Genomic DNA, 13,056 nt, shown 5'->3' on the forward strand with positions numbered 1-13,056 from the left:
ATTCTATGAGAATCTATATAGATCATCTGGTACTCCAAATAAATTGTCGCTGCAGCAATTTTTTACTAATATACACCTTCCAAAATTATCTCCTGAGCACGCAGCTTTTCTCGATGAACCAGTGACACAGGAGGAGGTGAAACATGCTATCCTGACTATGAAGGCAGGGAAATCACCTGGAACCGATGGACTTCCTGTCGAGTACTATAAAAAATATATAGATATAATTACTCCAATACTAACAAATGTATTCCAGGAAGCTTTTCATACCAGTTCACTTCCACCAACACTTAACGAAGCACTTATCTCATTGATTCCTAAGAAAGGTAGAGACCATACAGATCCTGCTAATTTCCGACCAATCAGCCTCATTAATGTCGACAGTAAAATACTGGCTAAAGTACTGGCTCTAAGGCTGGAAACGGTTTTGCCATGCATTATACACACTGACCAAGTAGGCTTTATAAAGGGGAGATCCTCTACTGATAACCTACGAAGGCTTCTACACTTAATGTGGTTAAACTCTTCAAGCATGGTGCCAATGGCGGCCATCTCACTGGACGCTGAAAAGGCCTTTGACGGGGTCGAGTGGGGTTTTTTATATGCAGCCCTGTCGGGGTTTGGCTTCGGTCCGGGGTTTAGTGCATGGATAAAACTAATGTACAACAATCCCAAAGCCGCAGTTATGACAAATGGTCTCATTTCCTCATTCTTTAATCTTTCCAGAGGAACACGGCAGGGATGCCCCCTCTCACCACTCTTATTTACAATTGCCTTGGAACCTTTGGCGGCAGCCATACGAGCACACCCAGCCATTAAGGGAGTGGACGGTGGTGGGAGTCAGCATAAGCTAATGCTCTACGCTGATGACATTCTGCTACTGACTAGTGATCCCAAAAATTCCCTACCGCCCTTAATGAATACCATTCATGACTACTCAAAGTTATCAGGCTATCAAATTAACTGGAACAAGTCTGAAGTGATGCCAATATCCAAACATTGCCACCCACAAGTAACAACACAATATAAATTTAGATGGATCCCAAAAGGCATGGTATATCTAGGTATCAAGCTTAGTCCAGACCTAGGCGAGATAATAACGTTGAATTTTGAACCACTCCTTCAAAAAATTAAAACAAACCTTGGGAAATGGGAGAAACTAAACTTGTCCTTATGGGGCAAAGTAAATGTTATTAAAATGATAATAGCCCCCCAATTTAACTACATATCCATGATGCTGCCACTCAGTATACCTGATCACATTTTTAAACAATACGAGAATCTCATTAGAGACTTCCTCTGGGCAGGGAGGAAACCCAAATTTAAGCTTAGCAAGACGTGTGCCCCTAAAGATAAAGGTGGCCTTAGCCTACCAGATGTGAGATTATACAGTTTGTCATTTGAAATGACTAAGATAGCCATCCACTGGAGGGAAAGTACATCTGGTTTGGACTGGGTTACTATAGAGCAGAGTCTTGCTGCACCATTTCATCCTATCAGTGTGATATCCCAACATTTGAGTGACACAAAAAAAGAAATCAATCCAATTATTAAACACTCTAGCGAGGTTTGGGCGAAGGTACAAAAGATGCATAAGATCTCACATTATAAACAGCGCTATGCCTCACTTTGGCTCAATCCAGAAATACGAATAGGGAAGCAGAAAGTGTTCTGGAAACGGTGGCTGGATAATGGAATACATACAATCAATGATCTTTATAAAGATGGTACATTCATGTCATTCTCTGAATTAGTTCAAAAGTACAAATTACAAGAGAAGCAAGATTTTTGGAAGTACTTACAAATCAGACATTGTATCACTAGTAAGTCTCAGTCAGATGATGCAGATAATCCAATTGTTAAATATCTTGAAAACCCATTCAACCCTAAAGCGTCAACATTTTACAACAACTCAATTTATTTAATTAGTAGTACATGTGATAATTTGAGGATGATATGGCAGAGAGACCTTAACTGTGAAATTGACAAGGACGATTGGAAACAGATTATGGCCAATAGTGGTAAATATATTAGGGAAGCTAGAGGGAAATTTATTCAATATAAAATTTTGCACCGATATTACTGGACACCATGTAGGCTTTTTAAAATAGGATTAATAAATAGCAGTACGTGCTGGAAATGTAAACAAGAGATGGGCACCTTTCTCCATCTTATATGGGAATGCTCTAAGGCCAAACCATTCTGGCATGAAGTGCTGGAATTTTTGGAGACATGGGTGGGACAAACCTTACCGGTTTCCCCACGCTTATGCCTTTTGGGAGATAAAACAGAAATACCAAATGTGACAAAAAGTGCATATTCAGTTTTGATGGTTGGGATAGTCTCAGCCGCTAGAATTATACTGAGACATTGGAAATCAACCACGCGTCCGACACTTCAAGAATGGAAAGTGCTAATGAGTGAAACAGCATCATATGAGGTTATGTTGGCTAGGATGGGGGGGAAAGGTTGTCAAGCATTGGAAATTTGGGATTATTTTATGGTTCATTTGACTGCTAACTAGAAGCTTGAATGTATAATTTTCTTTATTTTCCTCCCTCCCTCTTCTGAAATATTTAAATACCAAAATTCCTGAGTGTTTAACATGTACAACTTTATTTTCCTTTAACCAGGAGCACTTGTTTTTTCATTGTTCTGCCATGCCACTGTCTGACTTGTTTTTCTGTATGTTGTGCCACATGAGCGGTTCTGTACAATGTTTAAAATAAAAACTTAAATTACAAAAAAAGAAGGATCAGATTGTTATAAAACATCAGATAGCACAAAAGGATGTAATTTGGATTTGTGAAGACCCACTGCCTACCCAGCCACTGACCTCATGACACGTCACTGGTCAGTAGCATCAAGTTCCTGGGAGTGCACCTGGCAGACAATCTGTCATTGACCACTACACCATGTCCATCGTTAAGAAGCCCCATCAGCAGCTCCATCCCCTCTAGAGGCTCAAGCAGGCCGGCCAACCCATTCCAGCCCTCTCCACCCTCTGCAGGGGCACCACTTGAAGTGTTCTGACCTACTGTATCACTGCCTGGCTCAGAGACTGCACAACTTCCAAACAGAAATAGCTGAACAGGCCAGTGAGAACAGCGGGGAAAATCATTGGTGCCCCTCTCCCATCCCTGCTGGAGATCTTCAACCAGCGCTTCACCCGCACAGCCTCCAGCATCATCAGGGACCCCGACCACCCCTCACATAGGCTGTTTTCCCTCCTGCCATCGGGAAAGAGACACAGCAGTATCCAGACCAGGACCACCTGGCTTCTAAACAGCTTCATAGCCAAGGCTGTGAGGATCATGAGCACTCTTCCCCCTCCTCGCCCCCAACGAACTACTAACCCCTCCATAGCACCACAGACACTTCTCTCCACTAGAACCCCTTTTCCACCAACAGAGAACAGGTTCTGGAACCGGTTCTACTCAGGAGTCTTCGAACCTTGATGCCATCTAGCGGATCAGCCCAAGTTTCGACCAGTTTTGAGCGGAACCATTGTAATCAAGGATGCATCATCATCAACAGAGGGCGCTGAACAATGCACAACGGAAGTAAACAGCAGTAGCAAGATGGCAGATCGCACTGAGTACCTGCGAGCTTTCTGACACGCCCACTGATTACCTGCGAGCTTTCTGACACGCCCACTGATTACCTGCGAGCTTTCTGACACGCCCACTGATTACCTGCGAGCTTTCTGACACGCCCACTGATGTGGTCACAGTTCGCACTGGAAAAACCAGCTATCATTTGGTTCCAGCTGGGAACCAAATTTTCAGGTTCTGAACAAATTTATTTTTGGTCAAAATGCTCCCAACGGTTAAAAATTTGATGCATGAACCAGAACAGAACCCGTTCCCTGCAGGGGGAAAAGGGTTCTAGTGTAATCCTGTCTCACGCTGCACCAGGCACTTTTTGAACGGACGACAAAGACTATTTATTGACAGTACATGCTGCTATTCCTCACCAAATATTCATAAACACAATTTACAGCACATCCCTTTACTGTCAAACATACTGCTAATTTTCTGCTCTTCTGGTATACCACATGTATTGAGTTGCACTGTGTATGTGTACTGTGTGTATTGTATATGGATATATGAATATGGATATATGGATATGTTGTTTTAAAGGAGGAGCAGCATTTCATTGTATGTGAGTGCATGATAAAATGACAAAGGACTCTTGTAATCTTGTCAGTACCTTTATTGTTACTCAGACGACTCCACGACTCACCTTACGTCCATTCTTCAACACTTTATCATGGCTTTTCGTATAACACTGTCGCATAAAACTTTCATATAAAACATAAATCTGTGCCATCCCAACGTAAAGGACTTGTGAACAGTTGGGTAAACAGACGAGGAATATTTACATTTTTCATGTGTCACCAGGCGAATCGATATTATAGCATGGGTCTATGTTAGGATTCAACGTCATTTTGATTTTGTCTAAGGATGATTCTTAAACGTAGTTCAGCAAACTATGGCGGCACAAGAGAGAGTATAATTTCAGAAATAACTGCAGTCAGAAATTTTACTGAAAACTTACCTTGATGAGGCATTGTTATGGTCTCGTTTGCATTGCTAGATCCTACATTAAAAATGACAACTGCAGACGCGTTCAGACTTGCTGCATGTCGGATTTTTTCCACATATGTGCAATTCCCCCTCGCAATCAATGCAATCCAGTGACTGTTTGGATGGGGTATTGGAAATTTCGTGTTGGCATCGCAAGCCTGTCGGTCTTGCAATAAGGATGGCATCAATAACAAGCCCTTGACTTCTTTTTTGGGAGAGTGCTCGCCATAGCGCCCGCATTCCGTCTTCTCTGTTTTAATTTCAGAAGTAACCGGGTCCAGGTAGCTGATGTTAACGAAGGCCGTGTACCATTCCTCTTTCTCGGCCACTGTGAAGTCCAGACAAAGCAAATGCACAAAACAAAACGAGAGAAGCCATGTGGACAGAGCCAAACTGCGACAAGCTCGAATAAGTGACATGGCCATGTAAACGCTAGTTAACTGTGTTATCGCCTTTTTCAGGAGCGACAAATATTTATTTGCTGAAACGCAAATCGTGCTTCCTCTCAGATCAGCCAAAACAAACTGTTATAAGAAGTCTTTATTTCCAATACTGTAGATCAGAACGGCGCTGCTCCATATCAGCACCTTGGCTCCAGCTTCTGGCACCCAGTATTATGAATCGTGGCATAGGTTGCCAGAGTTTCACCACAGCAAGACAGAGTTGTTGCGTCCGGTAGCACAAAACAAGATTACGGGGACTCTTTTCAGACATGGCACCCATAAATCGGCAAAAGACAGAATGTGCCAAAAGACTGGTCGGTGCCACCATCTGGATGGGAGTGTAATTAGATTTCGAATTATTTCATATCTCACGCTCATTGGGCTTTAAATAAAACGCAAACGGTGCAGGCTCCTAGACCGCATTTTGCGTAACAGGAAATAATGAGATTTTTTATCAGTGATTTAGAATGATTGTTACTGATTAATGCACAAATGGCACACATTATTAAAATGATGTATAGAAATCAATTTTAATAATGTTCGATTATATGGCGTTATTTTGCTCTTTATTATGGGAGCGCACACAGAATATAAGCGAGCACAGGGACAGCAATCGAGCGTGTCAAAACAGAAACTGAGGCGTGAAAAATAATGTTGTGGTGAATAAAGCTGCTACCACGAGCGTACACAAATTATGACTGAGTACAGACATGAGGGTCGCATCGACATCTCAAGTTGCTCGCTCTCACTTTAATTTTAAGCACTGCTCGAGTTTGCATCTGCTCGCTCTCTCTTTGAAATTCTTCTCGTTCTCGATGTATTGTTCCGACCGGAAATGCGTCATGGATTAAGGCTTGACTAGACGATCGCCCTGTGTGTATCGACGTACACTGCGTCTTAAGAAATGCCGCTAGATGTCAGAAGTGCAACTTCACCAGGATATATTACTGAACTGTATCTTATTATCATTATATAAAATATTACTGTATATTATTATTGAATATATTAGTGAAATACGCAGGTTCGTGAACTAGCTGGAAAACCTTGCTGTTGCTGGTTTGCACGTCTGCTGGCTGTTAGCTAGTTACCTTGGTCGCGAATATAGATACTCCCTCATGCCTCTTTAAAATGTCAGCTTGAACTTGAAAACAAAATGCATGTGTCACATTCACTGTGTGTAAGCATGAACATGTACTCTTTGAAATATTGAAAAGTTATATTTTCTGCTGACTCATGGTGAAGCTGTTGGGTAAATATATTCATTGTAATAAGTGGAGAAATAGAAAACCCTCCTTTGTTTGATTTATAAGTGATTTCAAATTATTTTTCTCATCACTAAAAAATCTACTCTGGTAAAATAGCAAGAAAGATTTGTGGGGATATATCGCGTTTCTTGTTTTGTGTTATGCTACTTATTTTTGAAGTATTGGTCCTTTTTTTCATTGTTCTTATTTATGCCCAGTGATGTAGAAATGACTGTTATATATATATACACACACACACACACACACACATACATACATAACCCCCTTTTTTATTTATGCTCATAACATTTACAGTGTATTATATGTATATAGTCTCTACAAGTTCTTGTATGTTTTTATCAGTTAGGCTACGTAACATCTCAAAAAATCAGGTCTTTTCTCTCTCAGCCTGATCTGTCATCCATGCTTTTATTTCATCTAGGTTAGATTACATTTATCAAGGTTGAGCCAAAACACTATCTCACTTCTTCAGTTGGTACAAGCTGCTAGACTTTAAATAAACACTAGCAGACAAGATCACATCAGTCCTGTTTAGCCTTCCCTCACTGGTTACCAGTAAGTTTAAGAACTGATTTTAAGATTTTCACCTTTAAAGCATTTCATGCTCTAACTCTCAGCTGCATTGCTGAATTACTGCTCCCCTACGAGCCAGTCCACAGCCTCAGGTCCTCAGGCAGGGCATGCTGGCTGTTCCTAACTCCCGGCTCAAGATTAAAGGTGGCAGGGCTTTTGTGGTCAGGGCCCTGCAGCTATGGAACTCCCTGCCTGAGAATCTGAGGCCTGCACGGTCAGTGTCTTCTTTTAAATCCTTTCTTAAAACGTCTCTTTTTAAGAAAGCCTTTTATTAATTCTAAAACACCGTTTTATTTCCAACATGTCGTACCTGTTTTATTATTACTGTTGTTGTCATTTTTTTTAATTCCATTTTATTGTGATTATTGTGACTGCCTGACTGGAATGTATTATTGTAATTTGCCTCAAATCTTGAGATGTTTTAATCCTTGTAAGGCACTTTGTAACTTTGTTTGGAAAAGTTCCGTATAAATAAAGTTATTATTATTATTATTATTATCATTAATGTTTGTCAAATAAGAAAAAATAAACAAATCAAAATAAAAAAGCTGCCTAGTGAAGTTGCACTTCTGACATCTAGCGGCATTTCTTAAGACGCAGTGTACGTCGATACACAGGGCGATCGTCTAGTCAAGCCTTAATCCATGACGCATTTCCGGTTGGAGCAATACATCGAGAACGAGGAGAATTTGAAAGACAGGGCGAGCAGATGCAAACTCGAGCGAGTGCTTAAAATTAAAGTGAGAGCGAGCAACTCGAGACGTCATCTCACGTCTGTACTCAGTCATAACTTGTGTACACTCGTGATACCAGCTTTATTCACCACAACATTATTTTTCACGCCTCAATTTCTGTTTTTACACGCTCGATTGCTGTCCCTGCGCTCGTTTATATTATGTATGCGCTCTCATAATAAAGACACAGCAAAATAACGCCATATAATTAAACCACATATTTAGTTATTTTATAAAAAAAAAACTTGTTTCTAAGAATAAAACGCAAGGTCTAGGCAAATATAGGAACTAAAAATTTCTACCTGCTATTTCCAGTACGGATTTTCTTTTGAGTGGCACAAACACCCACCCATGTAATCTGGGTTTAACGCAGGGATTCACCATTGTATAGTTAGTTTTAAAGTGTCTAATACGGTACGCTATTGCTTCTGAGTGAGTGTTCATGACTGAGCCTTAGTTAAGCGTAAATGTTTTTGTAAAAGCTCTCGTAAACAGTTGATGTTCAGGAGAACCCACCCTATTCGCTAGCTGTCTTAGCATTTGTGCTTTTAACGCCTATGATAGCGAATGTTTGATGGGAATCTGTCGTCATCACTAACGTGAGCTACTGGTGATTTTATTGCTTCAATGACGTTTTCAGACGGTGTTTCTCAATATATCAATGGCAGCTATGAACTCATAACCTTTTAGATAAGGCTAGATAACCGGAAGGTAAGTTTGTAGTAGTAAAGTGTTTCTTTCAGTGTATAACCAGATATTCTTCGCAGAGTTGAGGACACCTCACGGAACAATGCCGAAGAAGAAGACTGGTGCCCGTAAGAAGGCGGAGAACCGTAAGGAGAGAGAAAAACAGAGCCGTGCCAACAGGGAGCACGTGGATGTGGCAAAACATCCTTGCAATTCAGCCATGGTAACGGAGTCTGATTAGTTTCTCCTGTCAATTAATGATACAGGATGTTTATCAAAGTTTAAAAGAAAGATTCTGCGACGTTCCGCCCCTCGTGCACGCACATCCGCTGACGCTGTAATGAAACGATTCTTTTAAAGCACAGGTGTCAAAATCCAGTCCTGGAGGGCCGGGGTCCTGCTGTTTTTCTTGTAGACCAACTAAATAGAATCTCTGATTGGCTGAAGATTGTCCACACCTGTTTTCAAGGTGAAAATCAACAGGTAACTAAGAGGTGAAAACAAAAACCAGCAGGACCCCGGCCCTCCAGGACCGGAGTTTGATACCCCTGTTGTAGAGTCTTGTATTTAAATATGAATGAAAATTTGATACAGATCTGATACTTAAATCTCCGATACACTTTAGTAATTTACACTTTATGAACTGAATAAACATAATGTAAACAACCATGAATGACTTTTTTTTTTTTTTACTTTATTGACAGGAATGTGACAAATGCCAAAGGTGAGTATTGCTTTCTCATCCTGTGGCCCAGGGTTTCTCTTCTCAGACCCACTATGTTTTAATCTCACCTTGACCTTGGGAACTGTCAGACGTCCAGTTTTCCAGTGGAAACTGTTGTCAGTTCATTGACAGATACAGCTTTATTTCCTCACACTCTTGACGTGTCGTTTTCCCACCAGGCGACAGAAGAACAGAGCATTCTGCTACTTCTGTTCCTCCGTGCAAAAGCTTCCCATGTGTGCCCAGTGTGGTGAGGAAACCAACTCTCTCTCTTAATTTTGGTCTTCATGTGACACAAAGTTAAAGCTGATCTCAGACCAGCCAGTAAAACTTTATGAATATAGTGCATGGCATTATTTAAGATCTTGTGTTTGTTATAATGAATGTTGAAATGTTTGGATGGAGATGTTCTTGTTTTTCTTTTAAGGAAAAACAAAATGCATGAAGTCATCGGACTGCGTCATTAAACATGCTGGAATTCACAGCACCGGGATGGGTATGGTGGTAAGCACTTGACCAGGCTCACTCAACACACACACACACACAACTCAACACACCTCACACACACCACATGCTCACCCAACACACACACACACACAACTCAACACACCTCACACACACCACATGCTCACCCAACACACACACACACAACTCAACACACCTCACACACACCACATGCTCACCCAACACACACACACACACACAACTCAACACACCTCACACACACCACATGCTCACCCAACACACACACACACAACTCAACACACCTCACACACACCACATGCTCACCCAACACACACACACACAACTCAACACACCTCACACACACCACATGCTCACCCAACACACACACACACAACTCAACACACACACACACACCCACCACATGCTCACCCAACACACACAACTCAACACACCTCACACACACACCACATGCTCACTCAACCCACCTCACAAAGCTGATCACAAAGTCCTCTCTCTGTTCAGTAGAACACGGTGGTACTGGGTGAGGGGAAATGTGTGATACTGGGTGAGGGGAAATGTGTGGTACTGGGTGAATGTACTGGATGAGAGGAAAGGTATTTTGAAGTTCTGCCCTGACTGAGCTGGACTCAGAGATGCTTGTTGTATCATTCCTGACCACTAGGGTGCAGTATGTGACTTCTGCGAGGCCTGGGTGTGCCATGGCAGGAAGTGCCTGAGTACACACGCCTGCACCTGCCCCCTGACGGACGCCGACTGCATCGAGTGCGATCGCAGCGTCTGGGAGCATGGTAAATTACCGTCAGTCTGTATGCATGTCTGTATACACACACAACCACACAGGAGTTCTGACTAATGTGTGTATACACACGCAACCACACAGGAGTTCTGACTAATGTGTGTATACACACGCAACCACACAGGAATTCTGACTATTGTCTGTGTACACACGCAACCACACAGGAGTTCTGACTATTGTCTGAATACACACACAACCACACAGGAATTCTGACTATTGTCTGAATACACACACAACCACACAGGAGTTCTGACTATTGTCTGTATACATACACAACCACACAGGAATTTTGAATACTGTGTGTCTGCATTCAGATCACATAGCTTTCAGTCCTCCCAGTCTAATTTTGGCTTGTTAATGAAACTGATCTATTCATGTCTTCCCAATGCTCATGGGCATTCCTGGCTCCCGTACCAGGCGGACGGATATTTCGATGTTCTTTCTGTCACAATTTTCTCTGTGAGGATGATCAGTTTGAGCACCAGGCTAGCTGTCAGGTCCTGGAGGCCGAAACCTTCAAATGTGAGTTTCCCACGACAGTGACTGCGTCTCACCAAAGTGTCCTGTATACTGTTTACTGCCACTGTATACTGTTTACTGCCACTGTATACTGTTTACTGACACTATTTACTGATAAACACCTTACAGCCAGTGATCCTGGAGATACAGCCCACGATACTGTGTGTTTGTCTTTTACCGAGGCCTGGCCTGAAGACCAGTATATCCCAGTTCTGCCTATGGTGGCTGAACATCTGAGCTGCTGCGTCTTGCCTGGTTCTCAAGGCCTGAATGGGCTGTGTTAGGGCACAGAGTGATCAGGTTTAAATGGGCTGTATTAGGGCACAGAGTGATCAGGTTTAAATGGGCTGTGTTAGGGCACAGAGTGATCAGGTTTAAATGGGCTGTGTTAGGGCACAGAGTGATCAGGTTTAAATGGGCTGTGTTAGGGTACAGAGTGATCAGGCCTGAATGGGCTGTATTAGGGCACAGAGTGATCAGGTTTAAATGGGCTGTGTTAGGGCACAGAGTGATCAGGTTTAAATGGGCTGTGTTAGGGCACAGAGTGATCAGGTTTAAATGGGCTGTGTTAGGGCACAGAGTGATCAGGTTTAAATGGGCTGTGTTAGGGCACAGAGTGATCAGGCCTGAATGGGCTGTATTAGGGCACAGAGTGATCAGGTTTAAATGGGCTGTGTTAGGGCACAGAGTGATCAGGTTTAAATGGGCTGTGTTAGGGCACAGAGTGATCAGGTTTAAATGGGCTTTGTTAGGGCACAGAGTGATCAGCTCTGGGCGACAATGCAGATGATGCTTCATGCTGTTGTAGTTTAGTATGTCTGAAGTCCCCTTTTTAACCTCTGTACGTTTACCATGCTTGGCTCCTCCTTTGCAGGTGTGTCTTGTAATCGTCTTGGCCAACACTCCTGTCTGCGCTGTAAGGTGAGCTGCTGCTGAAGCTCTGAGTGACTCATCAGCCAGTGCAGCCCTCAGTCATTTAAAGGGCCAGTGCGCTGAATGACATTAGGGCCTGTAGTTGGTCAGTTGCCTCCATTGTAATGTCATCTTTAAATATTTATCAACACACGTCTGTGATTCATCAGAATAAGTGACGCAATAAGTGTCTTTATATCCTTGTGCGTATAAAATATCTACAAAAGTTTCTCTGTCTTAGTACCACGGTTGTGTGTTGTGTGTGTGTGGTGATGTGTTGACTATGCTGGCCTGTGCAGGCGTGCTTCTGTGACGACCATGCCCGAAGCAAAGTGTTCAAACAGGAGAAAGGCAAAGCCCCACCCTGCCCCAAGTGTGGTCACGAGACTCAAGAAACAAAAGACCTCAGCATGTCAAGTGAGTCTGTGTTTTATCTTCCTGGAAATGACCGTTCACTTCAAGTCAATTAGTGTGCTCATCCCCAGGAAGGGGCTTCATCTAATGAGATTGTTCTCTGGGGGAGTGAAGTCAGTGCATTAGTGTTAGACATGAGGCTGGGAAGAGCATTACAGACTCTGGGGCCTGTTTTACAGTCAGAACTGTCTGTCTCTCTCTGTCCATCCGTCTCTCTCTCCATCTCTCTCTCCGTCTGTCTGTGCAGCTCGCACGGTGAAGTTTGGCCGCCAGACCGGAGCAGACGATGAATCGTACGGCTACGGAGCGTCGGGATATGAGAGTTACTGGAAAAGCACAGCTTTCGGTGGAGCGGATCAGGACAATGATGAGGATGAAGGAAAGGAGGAAGACTATGAAGAGGAAGATGACGACGAGGATGAGGAAGATGAGGAAGATGAAGATGAGGAGACATCAGAGATGATGACTTGTCTTAGTTTGAATGATGAGAACAGTAGCAGTGTGGGGGAAGGGACTGAGTAACTGACTGCTTTTCATACATGAATAAAACTCCACTGAATCACACAGTGGAATAACCTGCCAATCTAACTGGGCTTTTCACTGAATTATCACAGATTATCTTACTTGGACTTGTCTTGCAATAATTTTGTTACTGCATTGACTGAGAAAAATAAATGAATGTAGAACATACTTATACATGCCCACCCAAATAACACACACACGCACACACACTATATGGCCGCATGTCTGCTGTGCTGCTTGGCTAAAGAAAGAAAATTTCTGCCAAGGCCTCCATCTATGAACCCTTTCCTACCAAAGTCTGATAGTGCTGAGAAAGGTGTTTTAGTGCTGGTGAGTTCACTCAGGTGTGTTAGCGCTGGTGAGTTTACTCAGGTGTGTTAGCGCTGGTGAGT

General features: G+C 42.7%; 2 protein-coding genes across 4 annotated transcripts in view; one reads left to right on the plus strand and one right to left on the minus strand.

The window, feature by feature from the left end:
• Positions 1 to 5,014, minus strand: part of rnf150a (ring finger protein 150a) — a 40,065-nt gene extending 35,051 nt beyond the window's left edge. Inside the window, exon 1 of the mRNA XM_030788146.1 lies at positions 4,561 to 5,014. Within this exon, the coding sequence (XP_030644006.1) occupies positions 4,561 to 5,014 (454 nt within the window). The remainder of the gene's footprint in view (positions 1 to 4,560) is intronic.
• A 2,932-nt stretch (positions 5,015 to 7,946) lies between these two features.
• znf330 (zinc finger protein 330) lies at positions 7,947 to 12,830 on the plus strand. 3 transcript variants are annotated; one of them, XM_030788091.1, is made up of 10 exons: positions 7,947 to 8,018; positions 8,372 to 8,514; positions 8,996 to 9,015; positions 9,195 to 9,265; positions 9,443 to 9,519; positions 10,163 to 10,289; positions 10,715 to 10,819; positions 11,691 to 11,737; positions 12,028 to 12,145; positions 12,390 to 12,830. In XM_030788091.1, exons 2-10 carry the CDS (start codon positions 8,395 to 8,397, stop codon positions 12,662 to 12,664), a joined length of 960 nt encoding a protein of 319 aa, XP_030643951.1. In that variant the 5' UTR covers positions 7,947 to 8,018; positions 8,372 to 8,394; the 3' UTR covers positions 12,665 to 12,830. The 3 variants fall into 3 exon arrangements, with proteins under 3 accessions (XP_030643951.1, XP_030643953.1, XP_030643954.1); XM_030788093.1 differs by having other exon boundaries at positions 7,986 to 8,203; XM_030788094.1 differs by lacking the exon at positions 7,947 to 8,018 and having other exon boundaries at positions 8,315 to 8,514.
• The last annotated feature ends 226 nt before the right edge of the window (positions 12,831 to 13,056 follow it).

Source organism: Chanos chanos, chromosome 11, assembly GCF_902362185.1.
Source record: "Chanos chanos chromosome 11, fChaCha1.1, whole genome shotgun sequence".
Taxonomy (NCBI): Eukaryota; Metazoa; Chordata; class Actinopteri; order Gonorynchiformes; family Chanidae; genus Chanos; species Chanos chanos.

What these genes read in the sequence shown, in the direction of transcription:
- znf330 (XM_030788091.1), top strand. Translation starts at nt 8,395, where the DNA reads ATGCCGAAGAAGAAGACTGGTGCCCGTAAGAAGGCGGAGAACCGTAAG. An exon ending in GAATGTGACAAATGCCAAAG is followed by an intron (nt 9,016 to 9,194) that starts GTGAGTATTGCT and finishes TTTTCCCACCAG; the next exon opens with GCGACAGAAGAACAGAGCAT. An exon ending in AAAAGACCTCAGCATGTCAA is followed by an intron (nt 12,146 to 12,389) that starts GTGAGTCTGTGT and finishes CTGTCTGTGCAG; the next exon opens with CTCGCACGGTGAAGTTTGGC.